The 24,023-nt window shown below is 36.8% G+C and overlaps 1 protein-coding gene across 1 annotated transcript in view; it reads left to right on the plus strand.

The window, feature by feature from the left end:
• LOC115214045 (urocanate hydratase-like) overlaps positions 1–16,087 on the plus strand; it is a 49,843-nt gene extending 33,756 nt beyond the window's left edge. Inside the window, exons 16-21 of the mRNA XM_029783087.2 lie at positions 762–860; positions 3,907–4,006; positions 6,670–6,751; positions 11,238–11,286; positions 12,911–12,961; positions 15,731–16,087. Of these exons, the coding sequence (XP_029638947.1) occupies positions 762–860; positions 3,907–4,006; positions 6,670–6,751; positions 11,238–11,286; positions 12,911–12,961; positions 15,731–15,877 (528 nt within the window). The 3' untranslated portion in view covers positions 15,878–16,087. The remainder of the gene's footprint in view (positions 1–761; positions 861–3,906; positions 4,007–6,669; positions 6,752–11,237; positions 11,287–12,910; positions 12,962–15,730) is intronic.
• Positions 16,088–24,023: the final 7,936 nt, after the last annotated feature.

A 24,023-nucleotide genomic window follows, 5' to 3' on the forward strand; every position in this document is an offset into this window, starting at 1 on the left:
TAAAAAATGTTCATACAGCACAAGGAGAGATGACAAAAAGACAAAATAAACTAGCAAAAATAATTTTTTTGCTAGTTTATTTTGTCTTTTTGTCTTCTTCCCTGGTACTGTATGAACGTTTAATGTGGTTTTAGAGTCAGGTTTTGGCTGCTATTTCCAGCGTGGTGGTATCTCTTAGATACCCTAAATTATAATTTTAATATATATATGTACATATATGACAAACTTCTACACAGTTTCTATCTATCAAAATCACTCACAGCCTAGGACTATTGTAGAAGACACTTGCCCAATGTACAGTGCAATGGGACTGAACCCATAACAATGTGGTTGCAAAACAACCTTCTTTACTACACAGCTATACTTCTACCTTAAGGGACATAATAATGAATGAAGTCAAAGAAAAACGTCAACTAGCTGTAAAATTCCTACTTTGATTACACAATATCTTTGTTTTTATGAAACTGAATATGGCATGTGTGTGCGTGTGCGTGCATGCGTATGCATGTGTGTGTGCATGTGTGTGCATGCATATGTGTGTGCATGCATATGTGTGTGCATGCATATGTGTGTGCATGCATATGTGTGTGTGTGTGTGTGTGTACAGCATTACTTTATGGTACTTTATAGCAATGGACTTAGATTTAGAACTTTATTTTCTAAAATGTAATAAAATTAGAAAAATGTTCTTAAAAATTGTAATTAAAATTTTAGTGACAGTTTTAATATATTTTTGCAAAATACCTTTTATGTTCATATAGGTTGTAGGTTCTCAAGCCAGGATTTTATATGCTGACCAAAATGGTAGATCACAAATTGCTTTAGAATTCAATAAAGCTGTGAAAGAAGGAAAACTGAAGGTAGGTTGAACAAATTTTCATTTTACTTTATGGCTTTATTGTAATAAAACTATGAAATTTATATAGAAAATGAGACTAATTATTTTTGTATTACATAGATCTCCTCCTCTTCCCCCATCAGCATCATCATCATTATCTTCTTCTTCTTCTTCTTCTTCTTCTTCTTCCTCATCGTCTTCTTCTTCCTCATCGTCTTCTTCTTCCTCGTCGTCTTCTTCTTCTTCTTCTTCTTCTTCTTCTACTTCTTCTTCTTCTTCTTCTTCTTCTTCTTCTTCTTCTTCTTCTCCACTCAGCTGGCAAAAATGAGTTGTGCCTGCAATTCAAGGGGCTGGCCTTGTCACATTCTGTGTCACGTTGAATCTCCCTGAGAACTACATTAAGGGTACATGTGGTCTGTGGAATACTCAGACACTTGCACATTAATTTCATGAGCAAGCTGTTCCATTTGATCAGATCAACTGGAACCTTCATCGTCATAACCAACAGAGTGCCAGTTTAATTCAAACTCCAAGAAACTACTGCTTTGAAGATTTATCAAACTTTTACCAGCAACAAAAAAAAAAGGGCATGTAAAAAAGATTGAAGGCGATTTCATTAACCAATATAAATATCAATTTCAAATTTTGGCACAATGCCAGCTATTTCAAGGGAGGAGTAAATCAATTATATCAACCACAGTGCTCAACTGGTACTTATTTTATCAACCTCAAAAGGATGAAAGGTAAAATCGACCTCGATGGAATTTAAATTCAGAACAGGCAGACAAATAAAATACTGCTTAGCATTTTGCACAGTATGCACCGATATAATATTAAATTTACTTTTTCATGCAATAACTCTAATATTTCATCAGCCTGATTCTACAAAAGATACTACTATCATTTTAATAAACTTGAAATGGCTTTTAACATCAGAAAGCATTGAGAGCTTGGGTAAGGTCACTCAAACAGATCAATATTAGCAGCCAAATTCCTTCAAACCACAGAGCCTGTGTATGTCTTGTGAGATTGTGGATCAGCACTTGGAGCATTCCTCTTCCAAGACTATTTATAGAAGACCAGTCGTTCTTCATGCATGCAAGTCTTGACCCACTCCATGCCACTAATGTTGTCTTAGGGAAAGGCAAAGGTCACGCCAGCTTGATGTCAATTTATCCTCTGGCAATGGGCAAAAACCACTCATGTTACTTATATCGTGCTGCTTCATGCACAGTAAATTGCACCAGTCTACATTAAGTATATATAAGTAAAATGTTCAGATCCATTTATACTGTGCACTTACCTCAGAAACAGCTGTAAAGAACATATCTATTGCTTGAGAGATTTTCACCAGTGATGATTAATTTTACTTACCTAACCAGATTGAATCAATATAGAGGATCTCTTCAATCCTCTTCTACTACATCAATATCATTATTGTATGATTTTCCTGGATTTGTACCCATCTACACTGAATCACTATATATATATATATATATATAATATATATATATATATATATATATATATATAGTGCATGCGTGCATCTGTGTATTTGCTTACATTTGCACTTCTGTGAACATCACAAGTCACAGCAGCAATGTTGTTGTCATTTCTCCTGTCTACATATCATCATCTACTGGTTTTATCTCTTTGAAGACTTTGAAGACATATGAATTATGATATTCCTTACTTGAAAAGTTAGCAACAGGAAGGGTATCCAGCTGCTAAACAATGCTTCAATCACACATTTGTCTAACCTATACTAGCACAGAAAAGCAGAAGCAAAATCAAATGAGTGAACAAAGCACAAAGCCACAAATATGGCAAGAGAAAGTATATACTCAATTGGATGCCCCTCACTAACAACTTGACATTTTTTTTATATATTACCAAACCTGGAAGCATAAAAATCCAAGTCAACTTTGGCAACATTTGAACTCAGAACATGAGTTCAAATTGTACTGATGTTGATTTTCCTTGCTATCCTTCCATGGGCAATAAAATAAGTAGCAGGCAAGTATTAGGGTATATTTAATCAACTATTCTCCTCCCAACAAATAATTTATGCTAAATAAACATTGAAATATTGGGTTGTCCAGAAAGTTTGTGTCGATTTATAGTAGCTTACCTTTCAACTTATTTTAGTACATGGTTGAGTCCATAAAATAGGATTTCACTACACCTCTATTTAGAGCACAGTTTAAGCTATCTTTTCGTGGAAGAAGGTTTATGTTCCTATAACCCGTGTTAATTCTGTAACCCTTTAAAATGGAAGATAAGAAAGTTTATTTTCAGCGCTTGATGCTTTGGGAACCAGACAAAAATTGCTGCAGCTTGGCTGGGATGTGTTACCCCACCCTCCATATTCACCAGATATTGCTCCTTCAGATTTCCACTTATTCAGGTCTTTGCAGAACAGTCTTAATGGCAAAAATTTAAATTCTTTGGATGACATAAAATGAGACCTTGATGAATTCCTTGCCATGAAATCACCTCAATTCTGGGAAAAGGGTATTTTCAAGTTAAGGAAAGATGGAGACGCATTGTGCAACAAAATGGTTCATATTTGGTAGATTAAAAATGTAATGGCAAGTATTTATTGACCTTTTTCTTTCCTTTAAAAATCGGCACGAACTTTCCGGACAACCCAATACATATGGTTTTTTGTGATAGCTTGCAGAGCTTTGTTTTTTGTTTTGTTATTGCAGGTGGGGGTGGGGTAGATTTAATCAAGAAGTTGTTGCTATTGTTTAGCCCTAAGTCAACCTTAGTTCATGAAACCTACTTGCCCAAGGTGCTACACAGTAGGACTTAATCCAAGACTACATGTTTGGGAAACAAGCTTCTTAACCACACAACCATGCTTGAGGCTTTTAGTAGCAATAATATTTTGTAAATTACTTCTGTGACAATATATTAAGGTTTACTATAAAAAAACGTTGTTTTCCTCATTTGAACTACAATAAGGATATTCCAAGTTAGTCTTATATATATAACTGTTAAGTGGTCAAATTCTGTGAAGTTCTAAGTGATTTGCAACTTTTTTGTGAATTTACTACCTGTAGGGCCCAGTTGTCATAAGTCGAGACCATCATGATGTCAGTGGAACTGATAGTCCATTCCGAGAAACTTCCAACATCTATGATGGATCTGCATTGTGTGCAGGTAAGTAAAAAAAGCTTTTTTTTACATTTTTTCAGAGCCACAAGAAAATCTTATTTTAAGACAGAATTAATAAACATGTGGGCGCGGGCATGGCTGTGTGGTTAGGGAGCTTGCTTCCTAGCTACATGGTTTCGGGTTCAGTCCCACTGCGTGGCACTTTGGGCAGGTGTCTTCCGCTATAGCCCCAAGTCGACCGAAGCTTTGTGATTGAATTAGGTAGGTGGAAGTTACTGCCATGTGTGTATGTGTGTGTATAGCTGCTCAGTGCCTCTCCGAAAGAGTGAGAGAGGGATATCCATATTGTAAAAGTAAAGGATTTAACCAAAGATTTGTACTGATATATAAACATGTCTGGTGAAAACATGTGGCTTAGTGGTTAGGGTATTCAGATCATGATCATAAGGTTGTAGGTTCTATTCCAGGGCTAGGTGATGTGTTGTGTTCTTCAACAATGCACTTTATTTCATGTTGTTCCAGTTTATTCAACTATAATGAGTACCATCTGGATGCTGGTGCAGATTTCTCTTTCTCCAGCTCTCATATCTTGGATGTTCCACTGAATCATGAGTGAGAACCAAGAGAGTTTCAATGTCTATGTGTGGCAACATGTTGACCTAAAACAATTATGAAAACCATGGTGCATATTTACTAACGCATGCTTGCTTGAGAGAGTGAAAGCAAACAACCTGCGACGATTTCATCTCAATCGAAGGAGAGGAGCTTTCTCCGTCCGGGTTGCGGATCCGTGGAACAAGCTGCCAGACGAGATGGTAAAGATGCCGACGACCGCTTTGTTCAAAGCCTCCCTGGACCTCAAGTGGCCTGAACTCTTTACATGAACACCACCCTGTACTTAACTCCATGTCCCGCTACATGGCCTTGCTATTTGCTTTTGAGCCAAATTAACTAACTAACTAACTAACTAACTATTTTTAAAAAAGAGGTATTTTATGTTTGAACAAAAAACAAGCAATCTGAAGTGGGTTTCAGTTCTGTTTAGAACCATTCTCAGAGACCATGTTCATCTCTTCCTGGATACATATAAATACAAAGCTAATGGCTTTATAAACCCCACAAATATGTTAGTGTCGGAAAATTGTCATTTACATGCTCCTGCAGCTTTAATAAAATCTTAATAATATAATAATAATAATAATAATAATAATAATAATAATTGTGTACAGTGCTCAGGTGCACTACAACTCATCTAAAGTGTATATATAATCAGGTGTAGTTTCAGCGGATTTCAGAAAGCATGAGGGCCTTAAAGGATGCAGTGTCATAGCAGTCAACAACTGACGCAGGCAGTTTATTCCATGCTTCAGCAACTCTGAGCGTGAAAAAATGTTTCCGAAAGTCATGGGAGCTGTGTTGTTTTCTGACTTTGTAGGCATGTCCACGTGTGTTAGACACATGGAGATCAAAAAGGTGTTCAGTGTTGTTGTTGGTGAGGTGGTTGATAACTTTGTGGGTGTTTACCAAGTCCGTCGCCAGACGCCGGAGCTTGTACAGTTTACCATATGTAACATAGCTGCTTCATGCAGAATTTAATGATCTGTATTAATGCTTCTTAGATGGTAAACATTGGAAAACAAATTAATAAAATTTCTAACAAAATAGATATGATAAAATTTCTAACATAATAAATATTTTTGTTTATTAATCAGCATTACTCAAGAGTGACCCAAGAGCCAAGAATTTCATGTACTGGCACTTATCAATGAACAAAACTCTTGGCCCTGAATCACTCTGTAATTTCTGCCAATCAATAAAAGTTGCATGTGACTGTGTGGTAAGAAGTTAGATTTTCAACCATATGGTTCCAGTTCAGTCTCACTGTGTGGCACTTTGGGCAAGTGTCTTCTATCATAGCCTCAGGCTGACCAAAACCTTGTGAATGGATTTGGCAGTTGAAAACTGAAAGAAGTTTGTCATATATATGTATGTGTATGTATATATAGGCGCAGGAGTGACTGTGTGGTAAGTAGCTTGTTTACCAACCACATGGTTCCGGGTTCAGTCCCACTGTGTGGCACCTTGAGCAAGTGTCTTCTACTATAGCCTCGGGCCGACCAAAGCCTTGTGAGTGGATTTGGTAGACGGAAACTGAAAGAAGCCCGTCGTATATATGTATATATATATATGTGTGTGCGTGTATGTTTGTATGTCTGTGTTTGTCCCTCCAACATCGCTTGACAACCGATGCTGGTGTGTTTATGTCCCCGTCACTTAGCGGTTCAGCAAAAGAGACCGATAGAATAAGTACTAGGCTTACAAAGAATAAGTCCCGGGGTCGAATTGCTTGATTAAAGGCAATGCTCCAGCATGGCCACAGTCAAATGACTGAAACAAGTAAAAGAGAAAGAGAAAAAGAGATATATCTGTGTATGTGTGTCTTTGTATTTGTGCTTGTCTCCCGCCACTACTTGACAACTGATGTTGGTTTATTTACATCCTCATAATTTAGTGATTCAGCAAAAATGGCCAATGGCTTAAAAAAAGTACTGGAGTCAATTTATTTGACTAAATCTTTCAAGGCAGTGCCCCAGTATGGCCACAGTCCAATGACTGAAGCAAGTGAAAGATAAAAGATTCCCATGTTTTGATTTCTATTTTCCTGTTTGCATAACCAGATTTAACAAAATAAATATATATTTACACAGATATGGCTATTCAAAATGTCATTGGTGACAGTTTCCGTGGAGCCACTTGGGTATCTATTCACAATGGTGGAGGAGTCGGCTGGTATGTTTGTAAACTTTCTATATCCAAAATAACTAATGCATCTAAAAGACAAATAAGAGACAAAATAATTGGTATATTACATCAAATGTTTTACTAACAACTCAATTTTTGCTGGTGATTTTCTTTTCTCAATGTCATTTATAATTGACCATGTATTTTAGCAGCAACCACTGTTGAAATGAGGGAGGTCTGTTGACCAAATTACAACTAATCCTTCTTTATTCCAAAAGACCAGGTTTGCAATTTTCTTTTTTTTTTTTTTTTTTTTCAAGTGTTTCACTCATAACTGAGAGAAAAAGAAAAGGAGACAGAGAGAGGAAGAGAGAGTGAGTCGTTGGATCCATATACATTTTGCTATATCCCAAAGCATATTACAATATGTCAAAAGAGAGGAGACACAGAGGTGAATGGTGTTGTTGTTGATATGCTCCATGATAGCTCTGATCAATATATGATTTTGCAGCTGTGACAATGATATCTAGCTGTCTTTTATTTAGACAGTTTATCAGTATTTGTAGTTGAAATGAAAAAACTCTATTGGCCAAGTTAGATTTAAATCCACTTTATTCTAAAAGTTTAAAGTTTACAGTCACCTTTTGTTTTGGTATCACTCATTTAATAAAGAGAGACGAGAGACACTTCTTTATTCTGGAAGTCTAAGGTTTACAATCTTGTTTCTAATTGGAGTTATATATTTGAGAGAGAGAGAGAGAGAGAGACAGACAGACAGACAGACAGACAGACAGAGACAGACAGAGAAAGACAGAGTGAGTGATTGAATCCCATGGGTTTGTGCATAACTTTTAGCTCATACATTTTGCTGTATACCAAAGCAAAGTATCTTAGAATACATTTTAAGAGAGGAGAGACAGAGTTGAAATGTATTGTTATTGATTAGCTCCTAATTAGCAAAAGGCGGCGAGCTGGCAGAACCGTTAGCACGCCGGGCAAAATTTGTAGCCGTATTTCATCTACCGTTACGTTCTGAGTTCAAATTCCACCGATGTCGACTTTGCCTTTCATCCTTTAGGGGGGCGATAAATTAAGTACCAGTTACGCACTGGGGTCGATGTAATCGACTTAATCCGTTTGTCTATCCTTGTTTGTCCCCTCTATGTTTAGCCCCTTGTGGGTAGTAAAGAAACAGATTAGCTCCTAGTTACCTCCAAGCAATAAATAAGTAATGATATAGCAGCAGTGAGCATCCCTATCTTTTATTCAGTTATATTGTATCTTGTACCACAATATGTTCTTTCTTTCTTAAGACAGTAAGGCATGACTTAAAGCAAGTCGAGCAATCATGTGAAAGTCTCTATATTTGGCTTAAGATGAAACAAAAAAAAATTAATAATTTCAACTATTACCACAGTGCATTAATTTCTTTTGAAAAAATTATCTATTGCACTTCATTGATATGTTATTGATACTAAGCAGTGTATCAAGGCTGCAGAGGCTGACAGAAACATAAGCCAACCAGACAAAATGCTTAGTGGTATTTCTTTCAGCTTTACATTCTGATTTCACATTCTACTATGGTTGACTTCATCTGACATCCTTTCAAGGTTGATAAAATATGTACCAGTTGAGCACTAGGGTCAATAAAATTGATTAGGCCTCTCACTCCTGCCAAATTCCAGGCCTTGTGTCTACAGTATAAAGAATATTAAGCAGTGTATCTCTAATATATAAACGCCAGCTTTAATAAATTTTTGAAGAGCATCAAGTAGGCGCAGGAGTGGCTGTGTGGTAAGTAGCTTGCTTACCAACCACATAATTCTGAGTTCAGTTCCACTGCGTGGCACCTTGGGCAAGTGTCTTCTACTATAGTGTTGGGCCAACCAAAGCCTTGTGAGTGGATTTGGTAAACGGAAACTGAAAGAAGCCCGTCATATATGTGTGTGTGTGTGTGTGTGTGTGTGTGTGTGTGTTTGTGTATCTGTGTTTGTCCCCCCAACATCGCTTGACAACCGATGCTGGTGTGTTTACATCCCCATCACTTAGTGGTTCAGCAAGAGGGTGTAAAAGAGAGAGAGGGAGCTTAATGGTGACAGAGTAAGAGATTGTCAATCTCAAAGTTGAGCTATTTCTCATAGCAAATTGTATTTTTTGATTATTTATGGACAACCTTCTCTTTGAGATGCAGATTTCGAAAATCAAATTCGTTTTTCTCAAAGTTGCACTATTTCAAAACCTTTTGGGGTTAAACACCCATACATAACCACATACACCCTCACTTATATAGTGTAGATATATCAAGTTGAGTCAAAAGATTTTTCAGTCCACTGATGATTTTTGGCAACTTCTATCTCCATGCTATATCATTGATTTGATACAACTTGTCCAATCATTGCTGAATTGTTTATTTTTTTTATTTTGCAACTTTGATAATGAGTGTAGAAAAAATTGCAATTAGAACCATTTTATGCTACCTGTGGAAAAAAGGACTGAATGCAAAGGTAGTGGCAAAAGAAATTCAGGAGGTGGACAATCCAGGAACTGTCAATGACATGTGACACAGAATTGGTTCAGACATTTCAAAGAAGGTAACACCAGTCTTGAAGACAAACCAAGATCAGAGACTTTCTGTTGTGGAAGTTGAGGCCTTGCTTGAAATGGTTGAACAACAGCCAGGCACAAGCACTCATATATTGTCAGCATATTCATATCTATAATATAAAAGTCAATGTCTTTATGTGTGTTTGTGTATTACTTATACATTTGAAAACTTCTGCACTGATCCTAGGGAGAAGGGTAATGCTGCACTGAGCCTAGGGAGAAGGGTAATGCTGTGTGTTTCATACAATTTCATGGACCAAAATTACTGAATGGATCCTTATGATATTTGGAACTTAGATTCAATGCATAAGGGCGGGTATAATGCAATATGTTTGGTTTGAATTTCAGATGGCTTAAAGGGAGCAGAATCCCCCATGAAAATTCATAAATTTTCAATGTTGATGAAATTTCAACCATGGGTAATTGACACACATCAAGAATTATTCTCAAAGTTTCCACTTCTCATGAGGATTCTAAGACCCCTTAATGGGGGCCTTAACTCCCAAATTTTAGTCATTTTTTAATGATCCAAAACTAGTTCAAAAGTACTGAATGGATCTTTATGAAATTTGGAAATTATATTCTTTGCGTAAGGGCCATAACCCCCATGAAAATTCATATATTTTGGCTGTTGATGAAATTTTAACCATAGATATTAGACACAAATGAAGTAATATTTCTAAAATTTCCACTTCTTAGTGCTCAGTAAGACCTCTTAATGGGGACCTAACACCCACAATTTACTCATTTTATCTAAGCAAAGACAAATACAGTTGTACTCTTGGAAGTCGTAGGGTCACCCAAGCATAAAAGATGAGCATTATTTGTAATTCAATGGTACAACAGTGTAAGAGTTTGCTTTGACATATACTCAGATTGTGATTTCTGCAATGTGGTGCATAAACTGTCAAGTAAATGATAGGCATATTTGCCTCCACTGATTCAGTTGCAAAGTGTTGAGTAAAGTTATTTCGTTGCAGATATCCTTTCAATCTTTTTATTATCACTGGGTCACACATAGTCCCCAGATGGTAACATTGATTTCAAGGCCTTCCCAGATGAATGACTGGTTATTCAAAAACATTTATAGATTGTAAATTTATTCTGTCCAGTTGCCTATTGGTATAGTGGTCATTTGCAAACTTCAGAGGTGACACTTTCATTTCTCCTTAGCCCTCACGTCACACAGTTATTGATGTTTATTTGAGTTGGGTCACACCCTTCCAATTGCTATAGATCTGTAATGCATCTTACAGCTGTGCCTGTCGCCTGTATGCTGAGGAATCCTACATTGGGAGTGGTAATGACTAGGGTGGATCAGCTGACTGCTTATTGTGATCATTCATCTTTACTCTCTTTTACAAACCCAGTGAACATACATATACTTCCTATTTCAAAGAAATTCAAGCAATAGATATAAGACCCAAGTTAAAAAGATCCTCAACAATTCAACTTCTCTGGTTGACATTAAGACACCAACCACCAATAGGGGCCTTAACGCCCACATTTTAGAGCTCCATGACCTCTATTTTTCAGGAGCAAAATCCTTTTAACAGGTTCCATAAGACTAGAATTTTGGAATCTGCACATAAAGATCAGTAGTATGGGATACATGCATCATGATTAGAATTTTTTTAGGGTGTGTAAAGAGGGAAAGAACCCTCATCTGCAATTATGATGAAATTCGAATCATAGGTATTCCTGTTCATTAGAGAAAATATAACAGAAATGCCTAATTCTTCAATTGCATGTAACACGGGCAACGCCGGGTATCTCTGTTAGTTGTTAATAAATGTCTGATTATGAAAATTATAAGCCTTGAATTGTTAAAACAAAAAAAAAATGTTGCGCTTTATTGTTACATAAAGAAAATTCTAAATGAATCATATATTTTATACATGAAATTGTCTGCTGCTTTTATATTTCACAGGGGAGAAGTTACTAATGGTGGCTTTGGTCTTATGCTGGATGGTTCTGATGTAAATACATTCACATATTTTCTTTTGTGGGGTGGGGTGTTTTTGTTATATTTTTATTACACTCTAAAAAGATATTGTATTAGGCACATGAAAGCAGTCTTGTGCGTAAACAAACATCTAGGTCAATTTAAATATTCTTAGAACATATTTGACCCGTATTTACTGCTATTTGCCAGAGAGCATTTCATGCTTTAGGCATTAGGTTTTGAAAAACCCCAACAATCATTTCAAGGTGCGCTCTAGTGGAAGTGAGGAATGCATTTCTAGCTTCTTGGCTATCCTCAGCACCATGTACTGCAAAATCAACACCTCTGTGATGACTTTGGAAACATTTGTATGGTCTCTAAAAAGAGATGATACTAACCAAAAAAAAAAAAATTATCATTAATCAGATCACATACTTCTATTAAACACGTCCACCTCACTACTGTACTATATTAGCTGTTACTTACCTGAAACATAAAGGCTTTGAGTTAAAATGCTGGTCTACAGACCACATGGTCATAAGTTCAAATCTTACTACAGCTATTGTATTACAAGCAAGGCATACATTATTGTCATGTAGCTCCTGTCAGTCTTGTTGAAGAAAATTTGTGCTCTATTGAATGACAGGTAGAAATTCAGATCCAGAAATCTGAATATACCAGCATCTTTCTGATTGAAGATCCTACTGTGCATGGGACATGTTACATGTCCTCCTCTGTCCAGCTGGTTCTTACATAATATTAGATCCTACAGTTAGTGTAATTCACCTACTCACCACTCACTGCTGTGGCTGAGTCAAAGTGTGAAAGTCACTGTTCTCAAACACCTATTTCTGGAATGAGCATCCAAGAATCAAGGACTATTTTATTTTGTTTATTATAACTTGAGATTATAACTTGTTTTAGAATTTAGTTGCCTTCACTTTGGTTGTTCAGGAAAACAACTGCTATACCATTACATTCATCTCTGGTGATATGCATCCTTGCACCATACCATTTTACTTCTGCTTTTCCATGCTGGTATAGATTACGCAGGTTGTCATGGTCCAAGTCAGTTCTTATCAAGAGAAACCAAACTGGTAACATAACTTAACTAATACCCCTTCCCCAAAAATAAAAGGGGCCTTTCTATACCATATACAACAGAACTACATTAGATGAATAAAGCTGATATGGTTCTATGCCTACCTTCAAATTCTTCATAATAAATATTTTCTGGAAATTACCAGTAATCTACTCTACTCTAATTAATATACCAGAATTAATTTTGTAAATAGTACTGTTGTTTCTTACTGAAAAGATGGACTCTAAGTAATAAGAAATGAGTCATACAGTAATTTACACAAGTGAGTGGAAGCACTATCCTGGCAAGAACATATTCTTGCTTGTTATAGTTGCATATGCTTTGAATAGTCCATCATTTGGGCTTGCTCATTTTTTACTTAATTTTTGACTTTCAGTCAAAAGCAGTAAGAAATGCTCAACCCAAAACGTTGATGGTTCAAATTCATATGAATCTGACCTTGCTGACAAATACTTTCATAAACTAAGTTTTTCAGAATTTTGCTGCTAGTCTTTAAAAATCCTTTTGCTTTCGAAAATTATATGTGTAAGTGTAATTGTCTTTCCTCTATTGACAGAGAGCTGAAAACCAAGCAAGGACTATGTTAGCATGGGATGTTTCAAACGGAGTAAGATATTTTTTATATTTAAAAAAAACAAAACATTATTAATATATGTTTATAAAATGCTTCTCAAAGATTAGTTGCAAAGAAATCATGTGCTGTAATATATGACTTATTAAGTCTTATTTATGTGTTTTTAGCATCAGAAGAAACTTTTATTTTAATTCACTAACAATTCCATTTGTGGATTGCATGGTTTTTTTAACCATTTTGTTACTATATCACTGTTGAGATACTCTGTGTTTCTTTCAATTAATTTTAAATATAACAAAGAAGTTAGTAAAATAGTTTAGTTATTGTTAAGCTAGTGTAAGGAGCATAAATTACAACTAAGGTTTGGTGGAAGATTTTAATTCAGAACTTTTGAAAACAAGACATTTGTACTACAGAGTCAGAGGTGATTTCAGGCAGGTTGGTATCAAAAGGGTTAATGTGTTTCCTACAACTGCTGTAGTTAAGAAAAATAATGTAAATAATTTCTTAAGAAAATTTTATGGGGAAAAGTAAACACAAATGAAAGTGCTCATTTATGATTATGAAGTTTTCTGAAAAGTAAGAATGGTCTCCATACAGATATTAGATTTCTACCAGATTCATTCTTAGGGAACCTCTAATTTTCTAATGAAGCAAAATTTGAGGGTGCCAACAGGAATATGGAATGTTATGTTCAAAAGAGTAGTCACCATGGCTGTGTGGTAAGAAACTTGCTTTTCAACCACATGGTTCTGGGTTCAGTCCAATTGCATAGAACCATGGGCAAGTGTCTTCTACTTTAGTCTCAAGTTTTGGTCAGCCTGAGTGGATTTGGTAGACAGGAACTGAAAGAAGTCCATCATATATATATATATATATATATATATATATATATATACATGTGTGTGTGTGTAATTATTTATGTAGGTGTGTTTTTGTGTTTGACCCCCCCCCCATCACTTGACAACCAATGTTGGTGTGTTTACATCCCCATAACTTAGCAGTTTGGGAAAAGAGACCAATAGAATAAGTACTAAGCTTACAAGGAATAAGTCCTGAAGTTGATTTCTTCAACTAAAACCTTTTAAGACAGTGCTCCAGCATGGCTGCAGTCAAATGACTAAAACCATGTCTGATCCAAATTTTCAACCAGTTTTATTTTCAAAATAGACAGATTAGGCGTAGGAGTGGCTGTGTGATAAGTAGCTTGCTTACCAACCACATAGTTCTGGGTTCAGTCCCACTGTGTGGCATCTTGGACAAGTGTCTTCTACTATAGCCTCGGGCCGACCAAAGCCTTGTGAGTGGATTTGGTAGATGGAAACTGAAAGAAACCCGTCGTAAATATGTATGTGTATATATATATATATATATATATATATATATATATGTATGTATGTATGTATGTGCGTGTGTACATGTTAGTGTGTCTGTGTTTGTTCCCCCAACATCGCTTGACAACCAATGCTGATGTGTTTACGTCCCCGTAACTTAGCGGTTTGGCAAAAGGGGACCAATAGAATAAGTACTAAACTTACAAAGAATAAGTCCTGAGGTCGATTTGCTCAACTAAAGGCGGTGCTCCAGCATGGCCACAGTCCAATTGACTGAAACAAGTAAAAGAGTAAAAGAGATGCAGCTTGCCACACCTACCCTACAATGCAATTCTAAAAATAGCAATCACATCATCAAATTCTTGAATCTACAATCTAATGCATGATTAATTCAAAGCAATGTGAATTCATATGCATTACATTTGGCAGAGTAATCTGAATGCTAAAGGGTTAAATAAGATTCTCTCTGATCATTAAGTCAGAATATTTTATGTATGCTTTTAAAAAAATTATATCTAATTCAAGTTTATAGAAGCTAACAAAATTTTTCAAGGCATAGGAATGGCTGTGTGGTAAGTAGCTTGCTTACAAACCACATGGTTCCGGGTTCAGTCCCACTGCATGGCACCTTGGACAAGTGTCTTCTACTATAGCCTTGGGCCGACCAAAGCCTTGTCAGTGGATTTGGTAGACGGAAACTGAAAGAAGCCTGTCAATTATATATGTATATATATGTATATATGTGCGCGTGTGTATATGTTTGTGTGTCTGTGTTTGTCCCCACCAACATTGCTTGACAACCGATGCTGGTGTGTTTACGTCCCCGTAACTTAGCGGTTCGGCAAAAGAGACTGATAGAATAAGTACTAGGCTTACATAGAATAAGTCCTGGGGTCGATTTGCTCGACTGAAGGCGGTGCTCCAGCATGGCCACAGTCAAATGACTGAAACAAGTAAAGAGTAAATATGTGATAGTTTCAAACAAATGAAATATTTTGTCAATTAAACTTTAAGCAGATAAAGTTAATAGTTCAGCCATTAAAAAACTAATTATTTCACATAAACAAAATATTTTGTGTATGGGGAGAGTCATTATGCCAATATAATTGACACATACTAGTTCAATTCCACTTCTTTATTATTAGGCAATTGGTTAAATATCCAACTAACTAATTTGTTTTGTTTTTGTTTGAAAAGGTAGCAAGTAGCAACGAAAGAACTTTGACAAGCAAAAATAAATAGAAAAATAAAAATTAGTTAGTTGGACATTTAACCAATTGATTAATGATAAAGGAGTGGAATTGAACCAGCATAATGACTCTCTCTAGACACAACAAAATTTGTTTCAACACACAAATTCACATAAAGAATCTTACAAACTAGCTACAAAAACAAAGTAAAATATTTTCTTCCTTTTTTTTAATAGTTATAATCTAAGAAAGTAAAATGAATCCATTTCACCTTATAGGTCGCTCGTCGCAGTTGGTCAGGTAATTTGAAGGCTCGAGAGACAATTAAGCTGACCATGAAGGACAACCCATGTCTTCAAGTGACGATACCATACAGCACTGAAGATGATTCCATGATTGAAAATGTACTAAAAACAGTTACATAAATCAATATTTTCTGGTTTCAACCAAAAATAGAATTAAAGAACAGAAATGTCTCTTAAAAGGAATGTTTGTTAAAATATATTGATAGTAAATCAAGATTTTTCTCAAATATGTCAAAGATAGTTTAACTAAAATCAAATTAAAAAGGAAAATGAAATTTCTCTAGTTATTGGAAATAGAAGTTGATAAATTTTCTACTTTATTGCAAACAATATGTGTTGGCTTTATTTACATTTTGACCAAATGTTTACATGTATAATACTATAAAATGATATAGTAATATGGTTGTGTGCTTAAGATGCTAAGTTACCAACTATGCAGTTTCAGGTTCAGTCCTAATGCATGGTACCTTAGGTAAATTTCTTTTTGTAGGCTCTGGGCCTATTAAAATTTTGTGAGTGGATTTGGTAGATAGAAACTGAAAGAAGTTTATCATACAGGGTGCCCATAAATTACCTTTGCAATTTGAAACATTCAGAAAAAATGAAAAATAAAGGTAACTCAACAGAGTTTATTGGAAAGCATAGGCAAACAAATAAAGTTTTATTAGAAACATCAAGGCCAAGTGGTTCTGCTTCCTCACTGAGTGAAAAGAGAGTACTCTTTAAGACATCCAGAGACTAAGCAAGAATAACTGCATCATCAGCAAAATCTAGATCTGTAATCCTAGTTTCACCAATGAGTTTACCACAACTCAATTAAGCCACCATTCAGCCAAGTATTCAATCTATGCAGGCATTCAACAAAGTGGGAGAGAAGTTGGACCCCAGATCTAAATAGGAAAAAGTCCTGATACTGAGCCCCCAATCCAAACTGCACTAACTGTTCCAGTATACAAGGCCATCATCAACCCAATCAGTTGAGGAGATATACCTCACAGCTCTAGATTCCTCTAAAGCACATACCTATCCACTGAGTCAAACACCTTGCAGAGGTCACCATAGACTGAAAATAGCCCTGCCAAAAGCTTCATTTGCATTTAACAAGTACACAAAGAGCCATGATCCTGTCAGTTGTTGACCTCTTTTGGCATGAACCCTGACTGCTCCAACTACTGAGATGCAAGTCAATGATTTCACACTCTGTTAAGGATGACTCTGGCAAAGACCTTACTGGGCATTGAGAAGAGTACAACAGCCCTATAGTTGTTGCAGTTGTGGATGTCACCTTTGCCTTTCCAGTGGGGATTATTATGCCTCTGATCCGGTCAGACAGTATTGTGCCACTGCTCCAGATTGAGTAGATTATCTGCCAGAAGAACAAGACTGCAGCAGGCCCACCTTTCTTGATCATTTCCCCAAGGAAGCCACAAACACCAGCCACCTTCCTGTCTTTCAGCTGATTTACTGCCATACAAACCTCTTCTTCGGATGGCAGATCACAACTGACTGGCTGGTCAGTCACCAGTGCTAAAGGTATCATGGTATTCAGCTCAGTACTATGTGGGTCCACTTAATACACTCAAACTATGATGTCCAGTGAGCTACCACCTTGGGTTCCTCCATCAGAAGTGTGCCATCAGAGTCTAAGACTCCAGTTCAGCAAGTGGGTTGCTTCACAGGATTAAGGGTTACCATTTGTTGGATTTCATATCCAACTCTACTCAGATGTATACTGTAACATGATTCTGGAGCACCTGCGCAGGCTGCTTGGCAATGTTGTTCAATTTTCTGAGTTAGACCCTACTTACTCTTAGCTAAAAGATCCAGTTGGGTTGACTGCTTGTGCTGGTTGACCACATGCCACATGGTCATAGCAGATGAAGAGGTATCTTGCAGAGATGGAGACTGATTAGGATTCTACTTGACAAGTCACTCAGGAGGACCCAGGAATATACAAATGGAGATTGCAGCAACACACTACAACGGTGCATTCCCCACACCTGACCTGAGAAATATCAGAACACTGCCACATTGACTCCATTGGTTACACACAACATGTCTAAATGATACTAAATTTCTAATCGTCAGTGTTAGAGCATCCCCTCATCAATGTTGAGTATAACTTGATGTACTTTTTCTTTGAGACTGCTGGGGTTTTGAACTTGTGTACAATAGACTTTGTCTTTAATGTAGCTCCATAAGAAGCTTAGAGGGGTTATATCTAGAGACCTAGGTGACCAAGTAACTGGGCTTCCTCTTCCAATCGACCAGTTTGGGTTAGGGTTAGTTTCATTAGGTTTCATTAAGAAACTCTTGAACACTCGACCCCAATTGGGTGGCACATCATCTTGGCGGAAAATAATTGCCGGTTGCAAGTGGCACATTTAACATGCAAAGAAGTTGATTGATGGATCTCAACTTTAATAGATACAATAAATTGTATAAGTTGTAAAGATAATTTATGGACATACATACATATACAGAAGTGGCCGTAATATAAGGGTCAGTAAAAACAAGTGTACTGAAATATTTATTATAGAAGATTAACAAAATGTTGAGACTAGACATTTTACATATATCTAATATCTATCTTTCATGAAAATTTCAAGTGAATGGAATAAATATTTCGTAAGTTATAAGGAAATAAACAAATAATCTTCCAGAATACAATGGCCAAATGTTAAGAGTCACTTAGAAAAACAATGAAAAATGGAACAAGAACTAAAAAGAAACCTTTACTATTAATATTTTGTGAAAAACCCTTTACTATCAATGACCTCCTGAAATCTGGTATCACAGGGCTAAATTAATTTCTTGCAAAATGATGGAGTGATGTTGTTCCATTCATTTTTCTATAATACCCAGAGTTCATCTTTGTTCTTTGAATTTCTCCTTTCCACCCCATCTCCAACAATCTTCCAAACATTTTCTACAGGGTTGAGATTGGGACTTTGAGGTGGCCAGTCTATGAGATAAACCCCTTCATCATTCAAAAAATCTTTGACTCTCTTTGCAGTCTGATAGGGAGCATTGTCCTGCATGAAGATAGGAGGTTGAACTGACAAGGATCAGAGATATGGAAGGGCATGCTGTTTAAGAATCTGTTTGTAGATTTCAGCATTGACAGCCCTTTGTAGGTGAATAAGTGGACCAGGACCAGCAACAGAGATCACTCCCCATACCATTACACTGCCTCTTTCATATTTCACTGTCTTCTTCACACATGCACAAAATAACTTTTTGCCACTTCTTCATTGGATGGACATCCCACCATCAGAACCAATCACATTTAACTTCAATTCATCACCAAAACGAACCTGCAATCAGTTCTTCTGTCCAAATAACATATTTATGAGCGAAACAAAGACAGGCTCTTTGATTCTTCTTGGAGATCAGAGGTTTTTTTGTCGCTGTCCAAGCAAGCAACCCAGAACCTCATAACTTCCGAGTTGTGTGATACATTGACATTGGAAATGGAGCTAAACTCACTGAATATCTCAGCAGCACTCTTAAACCTATCCTTCAGTGACATTCTAACCATAATATGATCTTTGGTGAAGTTTTGCAAGGTCTACCTGTTTGGGGTTTAGCATCTGTCGATCCTGATGATTTAAAACGAGCTACAATTCGCTGCACAACACTTTTAGACTTTCCTACAGAATTTGCTATCACAGAATTTGACTTAGCCTCTTGGTGAAGGCACACAATCCTTTGTTTTTCACAGGACACTGGTTGTCTCCCACAAGCTGCTGTTGACAGTTGAATGTTTCCTCATAACTTATGAAATATCTATTCCATTCACTTGAAATCTTCACTAAAGGCAGAGATTAGATATATCTAAATATATCTAGTCTCAATGTGTTGTCAATCTTCTATAATAGCTATTTCAATACACTTGTTCTTACTGACCCTGATATTAGGTGAGTTGATGAAAGGAAGGACATCAGGTTATAGAAAATATGCTTCAATTAATTCTGTCCAACCTATACATGAAAAAATTAGACATTAAAATGATAATCCTGATACTCTTCATTATCATCTTACTCATTTAGCATCCACTCTAGCATACTTGCATGGGATGGACAATTTGTCAGGATCTAGTAAACCACAAGGCTATACGAAGTTTCAATGTCAGCTTGGCATGGTTTCAATGCCCTCTCTAATCCTAATCACTAGACTGGACGCTTTATCATGCCACAAACACTAATGAGGTTGTGTAACTTGCAAAACAGGAAAAAGTCCCATTGACAAGTTGTTTGAGAGGGGAAGAGGACTTTATGCCTGGTGTTGAGAGTCTAAAGTATGATGGGGGTGAGGGATAGTTTTATAAGATTAGGATGGAGTAACTGGTATTTTCCACTGGTGTTCTCTGTCGGTTATTCTAACTTCATCCCACAGTGGGAGGTGGTCTTCATTTTTCCATACATGACCGGCTAATACTGACAGATTCAGCCCTTAAGTGCCATAGAGTGATGGCTGTTGGGAATGGTGTTAGAAGGGTGAGATGTAGGAAATGCTTGATGGGGAAGAGCCTGGCACTTACAAGCATAAACAAAATGTTTTTTTGTATCTCATTTTAGCAGTGATAGACAGGTCTTCTTGGGCACAGCAAATTACCAATTCTCTGTCATTTGCCATCTCCTCCATGAAGTTCAGCATCTTCAGATTAACCTTCACTATTTCATCCCATGTTTACCATGGTCTCATTCCTCCATAAGTTCCATCTATGTTAAGCAGCCATCACCTCTTTATGCTACTGTCCTTATTAATACACATTATGACCAAACCAATGCAGTCATTTCCCTTACACAATACATCTGCTTCTTCTTACAACTAATTTTTTCTCTCAATGTATTGGCAGTTTGTCATATGATGATGGTAATCACTGTATTTAAAGGGAAAAAATTTGACAAGTCAGTCAGTCGCCCGCTGACACTCATTGACGCTACATCGAAGAGGCCAGGGAACAGAAAAAAGAAGACACCTCCAAAGGGGGGGGGGGCACCACGTCAAAACAGTAGAGGAATAGGGGCCCGAAACCGGACATGGTTTCTCCTGATGATGTCTTGAGCTAACTGGATCCTATAAAGGAACTGTTGTGGTAGCAGACCACGAAACACAGTTGTAATTCCTCCATACATACAGGCTTGTGTTTTACAGGTGCCAGTGCCATGTAAAATGAACTCATGCCAGTGGCACATGAAAAGTATCCAGCGTACCCTGTAAAATGGTTGGCATTAGGATGGGCATTCAGCTGTAGAAACCATGCCACAACAGACAATTGGAGCCTGGACAGATCCATGTCAAACTCAGGCCAGCATGGAAAACGGATGTTAAACAATGATGATGATGTAATTAAATGTAGGTTCTACATTTGATAATAATCTTTCATCTTGATTCAAAATATACTTTGCATGAAGACCAGTTAGTAACCAACAGCACTATATTACTAATCTTAAGATAACTAATTAATTCACTTGTAGAAAAAAAACAAATATATTTTCACAAAAATCTACATTTCAGAAAGAAATTATTTGATAAAGCAATACCTATTATATTTCCCAAGACCCCACCTTCCTTTTCAAGACTAGGAAATACTTCAGTATTGGTCAGTTACAGAAACTAAGAAAATAAAACTCATTTCAATAAGTTCAACTACCTATCATTATACTTCAGAACTGCAACCTTCTTAAACTTCCACCTATATTTTTACTGCAGATGGGTCTACAAATATTCAAAATGAACATTAATTACATCAATCTTATTAGTTGAGCAGAGTTTGCAAAGGACCCAGCCCTTCATCTCTGACTACAGAATAACAAAAATATTTTTTTTAAATGGCATCAAGTAAATCATATTGCACAGTTGCTGAAAATTAAATACTGTTTGTAAGTGCAGGTATACTCTTTTACTCTTTACTCTTTTACTTGTTTCAGTCATTTGACTGCGGCCATGCTGGAGCACCGCCTTCAGTCGAGCAAATCGACCCCGGGACTTATTCTTTGTAAGCCTAGTACTTATTCTATCGGTCTCTTTTGCCGAACCGCTAAGTGACGGGGACGTAAACACACCAGCATCGGTAGTCAAGCAATGCTAGGGGGACAAACACAGACACACAAACATACACACATAAATATATATATATATACATATATACGACAGGCTTCTTTCAGTTTCCGTCTACCAAATCCACTCACAAGGCATTGGTCGGCCCGGGGCTATAGCAGAAGACACTTGCCCAAGATGCCACGCAGTAGGACTGAACCCGGAACCATGTGGTTGGTTAGCAAGCTACTTACCACACAGCCACTCCTGCGCCTATGGCTGGGTAGTTTGCTTTGCAACTACATTTCCAGGTTCAAGCCTTAGTTTTGATATGGTTTCTACAACTAGATGTCCTTCCTAGCACTAATCACTTTACAGAATGTACTGCATGCATTTTCCATGGAATCATCATCATCAAGGAAGTTTTTTTTTTTTTTTCCTCTGGCAAGACTGCAGAGTCTTCTCAACCCTGCATCATCATCTCAACTTGATTTACCAATGACGTTATGTAAAGTACTTAGCTGGGTTTTTTTTTATACATGGCACCAGCCTTGCAGCTTGTAAAACTGAAAAACCTCTATGGCTGAAAGGTGAATAGAAGAGAGAGTGACAGCTTCAGGCAAGCTGATGAGAGAGGGAGTAAAGTATAATGGGAACAGGCTTATTGTTGTGAAATGTTAGTAATGGAGAGAATAAGAGAGGAGACACTGTTGAGAGAGGTGTATAGACAGGACAGAAAAAGAAAAAGATTAATAATAAAAGAAAAGGACAGTGTAGTAAGGGTGATGGGATGGGTAGGTAAGAGGATCCAGTTCTATCCCACATTATAAGAGTGAATATAGGTAAAAGATGTGAGAGGAGAGAACATAAAAGAGTAAAACAGAAAGGGGGGATGAGAACTTGAAGAGGTGCTGTGAGAAGAGGGAGAGATAAGAGGGTGTTGAGGTGGCAGAGAGGAGGACTTAGAGACTTTACAGCTTTATATGCTTCAAGATTCACTGCTCCCAAAAAGAATTCACATTTTCTCAAGAGTTTATAAAATTCTTATGATGTCATATATATGGGGTAGGGTGGGGTGTGGTGAAGAAGTTCACTTCCCTCCCTTGTAAGTTCAGTACCACTGTAAGATGATTTGGACAACAAATGTCTTTACCAAAACCATGGGTAAACTAAAAAAGCCCATTATGTACATAATATTGGGTTGTCCGGAAAGTTTGTACCGATTTATAGTAGCTTACCTTTCGACTTATTTTAGAACAAGGTTGAGTCCATAAAATAAGATTTGACTACACCTCTATTTAGAGCACAGTTTAAGCTATCTTTTCGTGGAAGAAAGTTTATGTTCCTATAACCTGTATTAATTCTGTAACCCTTTAAAATGGAAGATAAGAAAGTTCATTTTCGACACTTGATGATTTGGGAACCAAACAAAAATTGCTGCAGCTTGGCTGGGATGTGTTATCCCACCCTCCATAGTCACCAGATATTGCTCTTTCAGATTTCCACTTATTCAGGTCTCTGCAGAATAGTCTTAATGGTAAAAATTTCAATTCCTTGGATGACGTAAAAAGATACCTTGATGAATTCTTCGCCATGAAACCACCTCAATTATGGGAAGAGGGTATTTTCAAGTTAAAGGAAAGATGGAGACGCATTGTGCAACAAAATGGTTCATATTTGGTTGATTAAAAATGTAATGGCAAGTATTTATTGACCTTTTCCTTCTTTAAAAATCGGCACGAACTTTCCGGACAACCCAATACATATATATGCACATGTGTGTGTATACATCTTTGCCTTGATATCACATGAGTGTTGTAAATAAACATCACTATCATACAAGAAGGGTCTAATTCCAATTTCCCATGAAAATATGTCCAGCCAAGGAAAAATATTACTTGCTTTGAAACAGGCAAAGGTTGGCAACAGGGAGAGCATCAAATCATTAAAAAAAAAATCTATCTGGCCCATGAAACGATGGATAAGCAGACATGATGATGATGATGATGATACATAAAGACAGCATCCATCAGTCACACAGACAATAGACTGCAGCCATGGAGGAGGATGAATAACAACTGATTAAATGTTTATGTAGCCTCAGCTACTGAGATGTGTACGTGAGCTCAATGTAATCCTCAGGCTCATTGGATCCTGTCAAACCATCCAACTGGGAATGCGAAACATTGGTTTCAAATTTTGTCACAAGGCCAACAATTTC

Source organism: Octopus sinensis, linkage group LG1, assembly GCF_006345805.1.
Source record: "Octopus sinensis linkage group LG1, ASM634580v1, whole genome shotgun sequence".
Taxonomy (NCBI): Eukaryota; Metazoa; Mollusca; class Cephalopoda; order Octopoda; family Octopodidae; genus Octopus; species Octopus sinensis.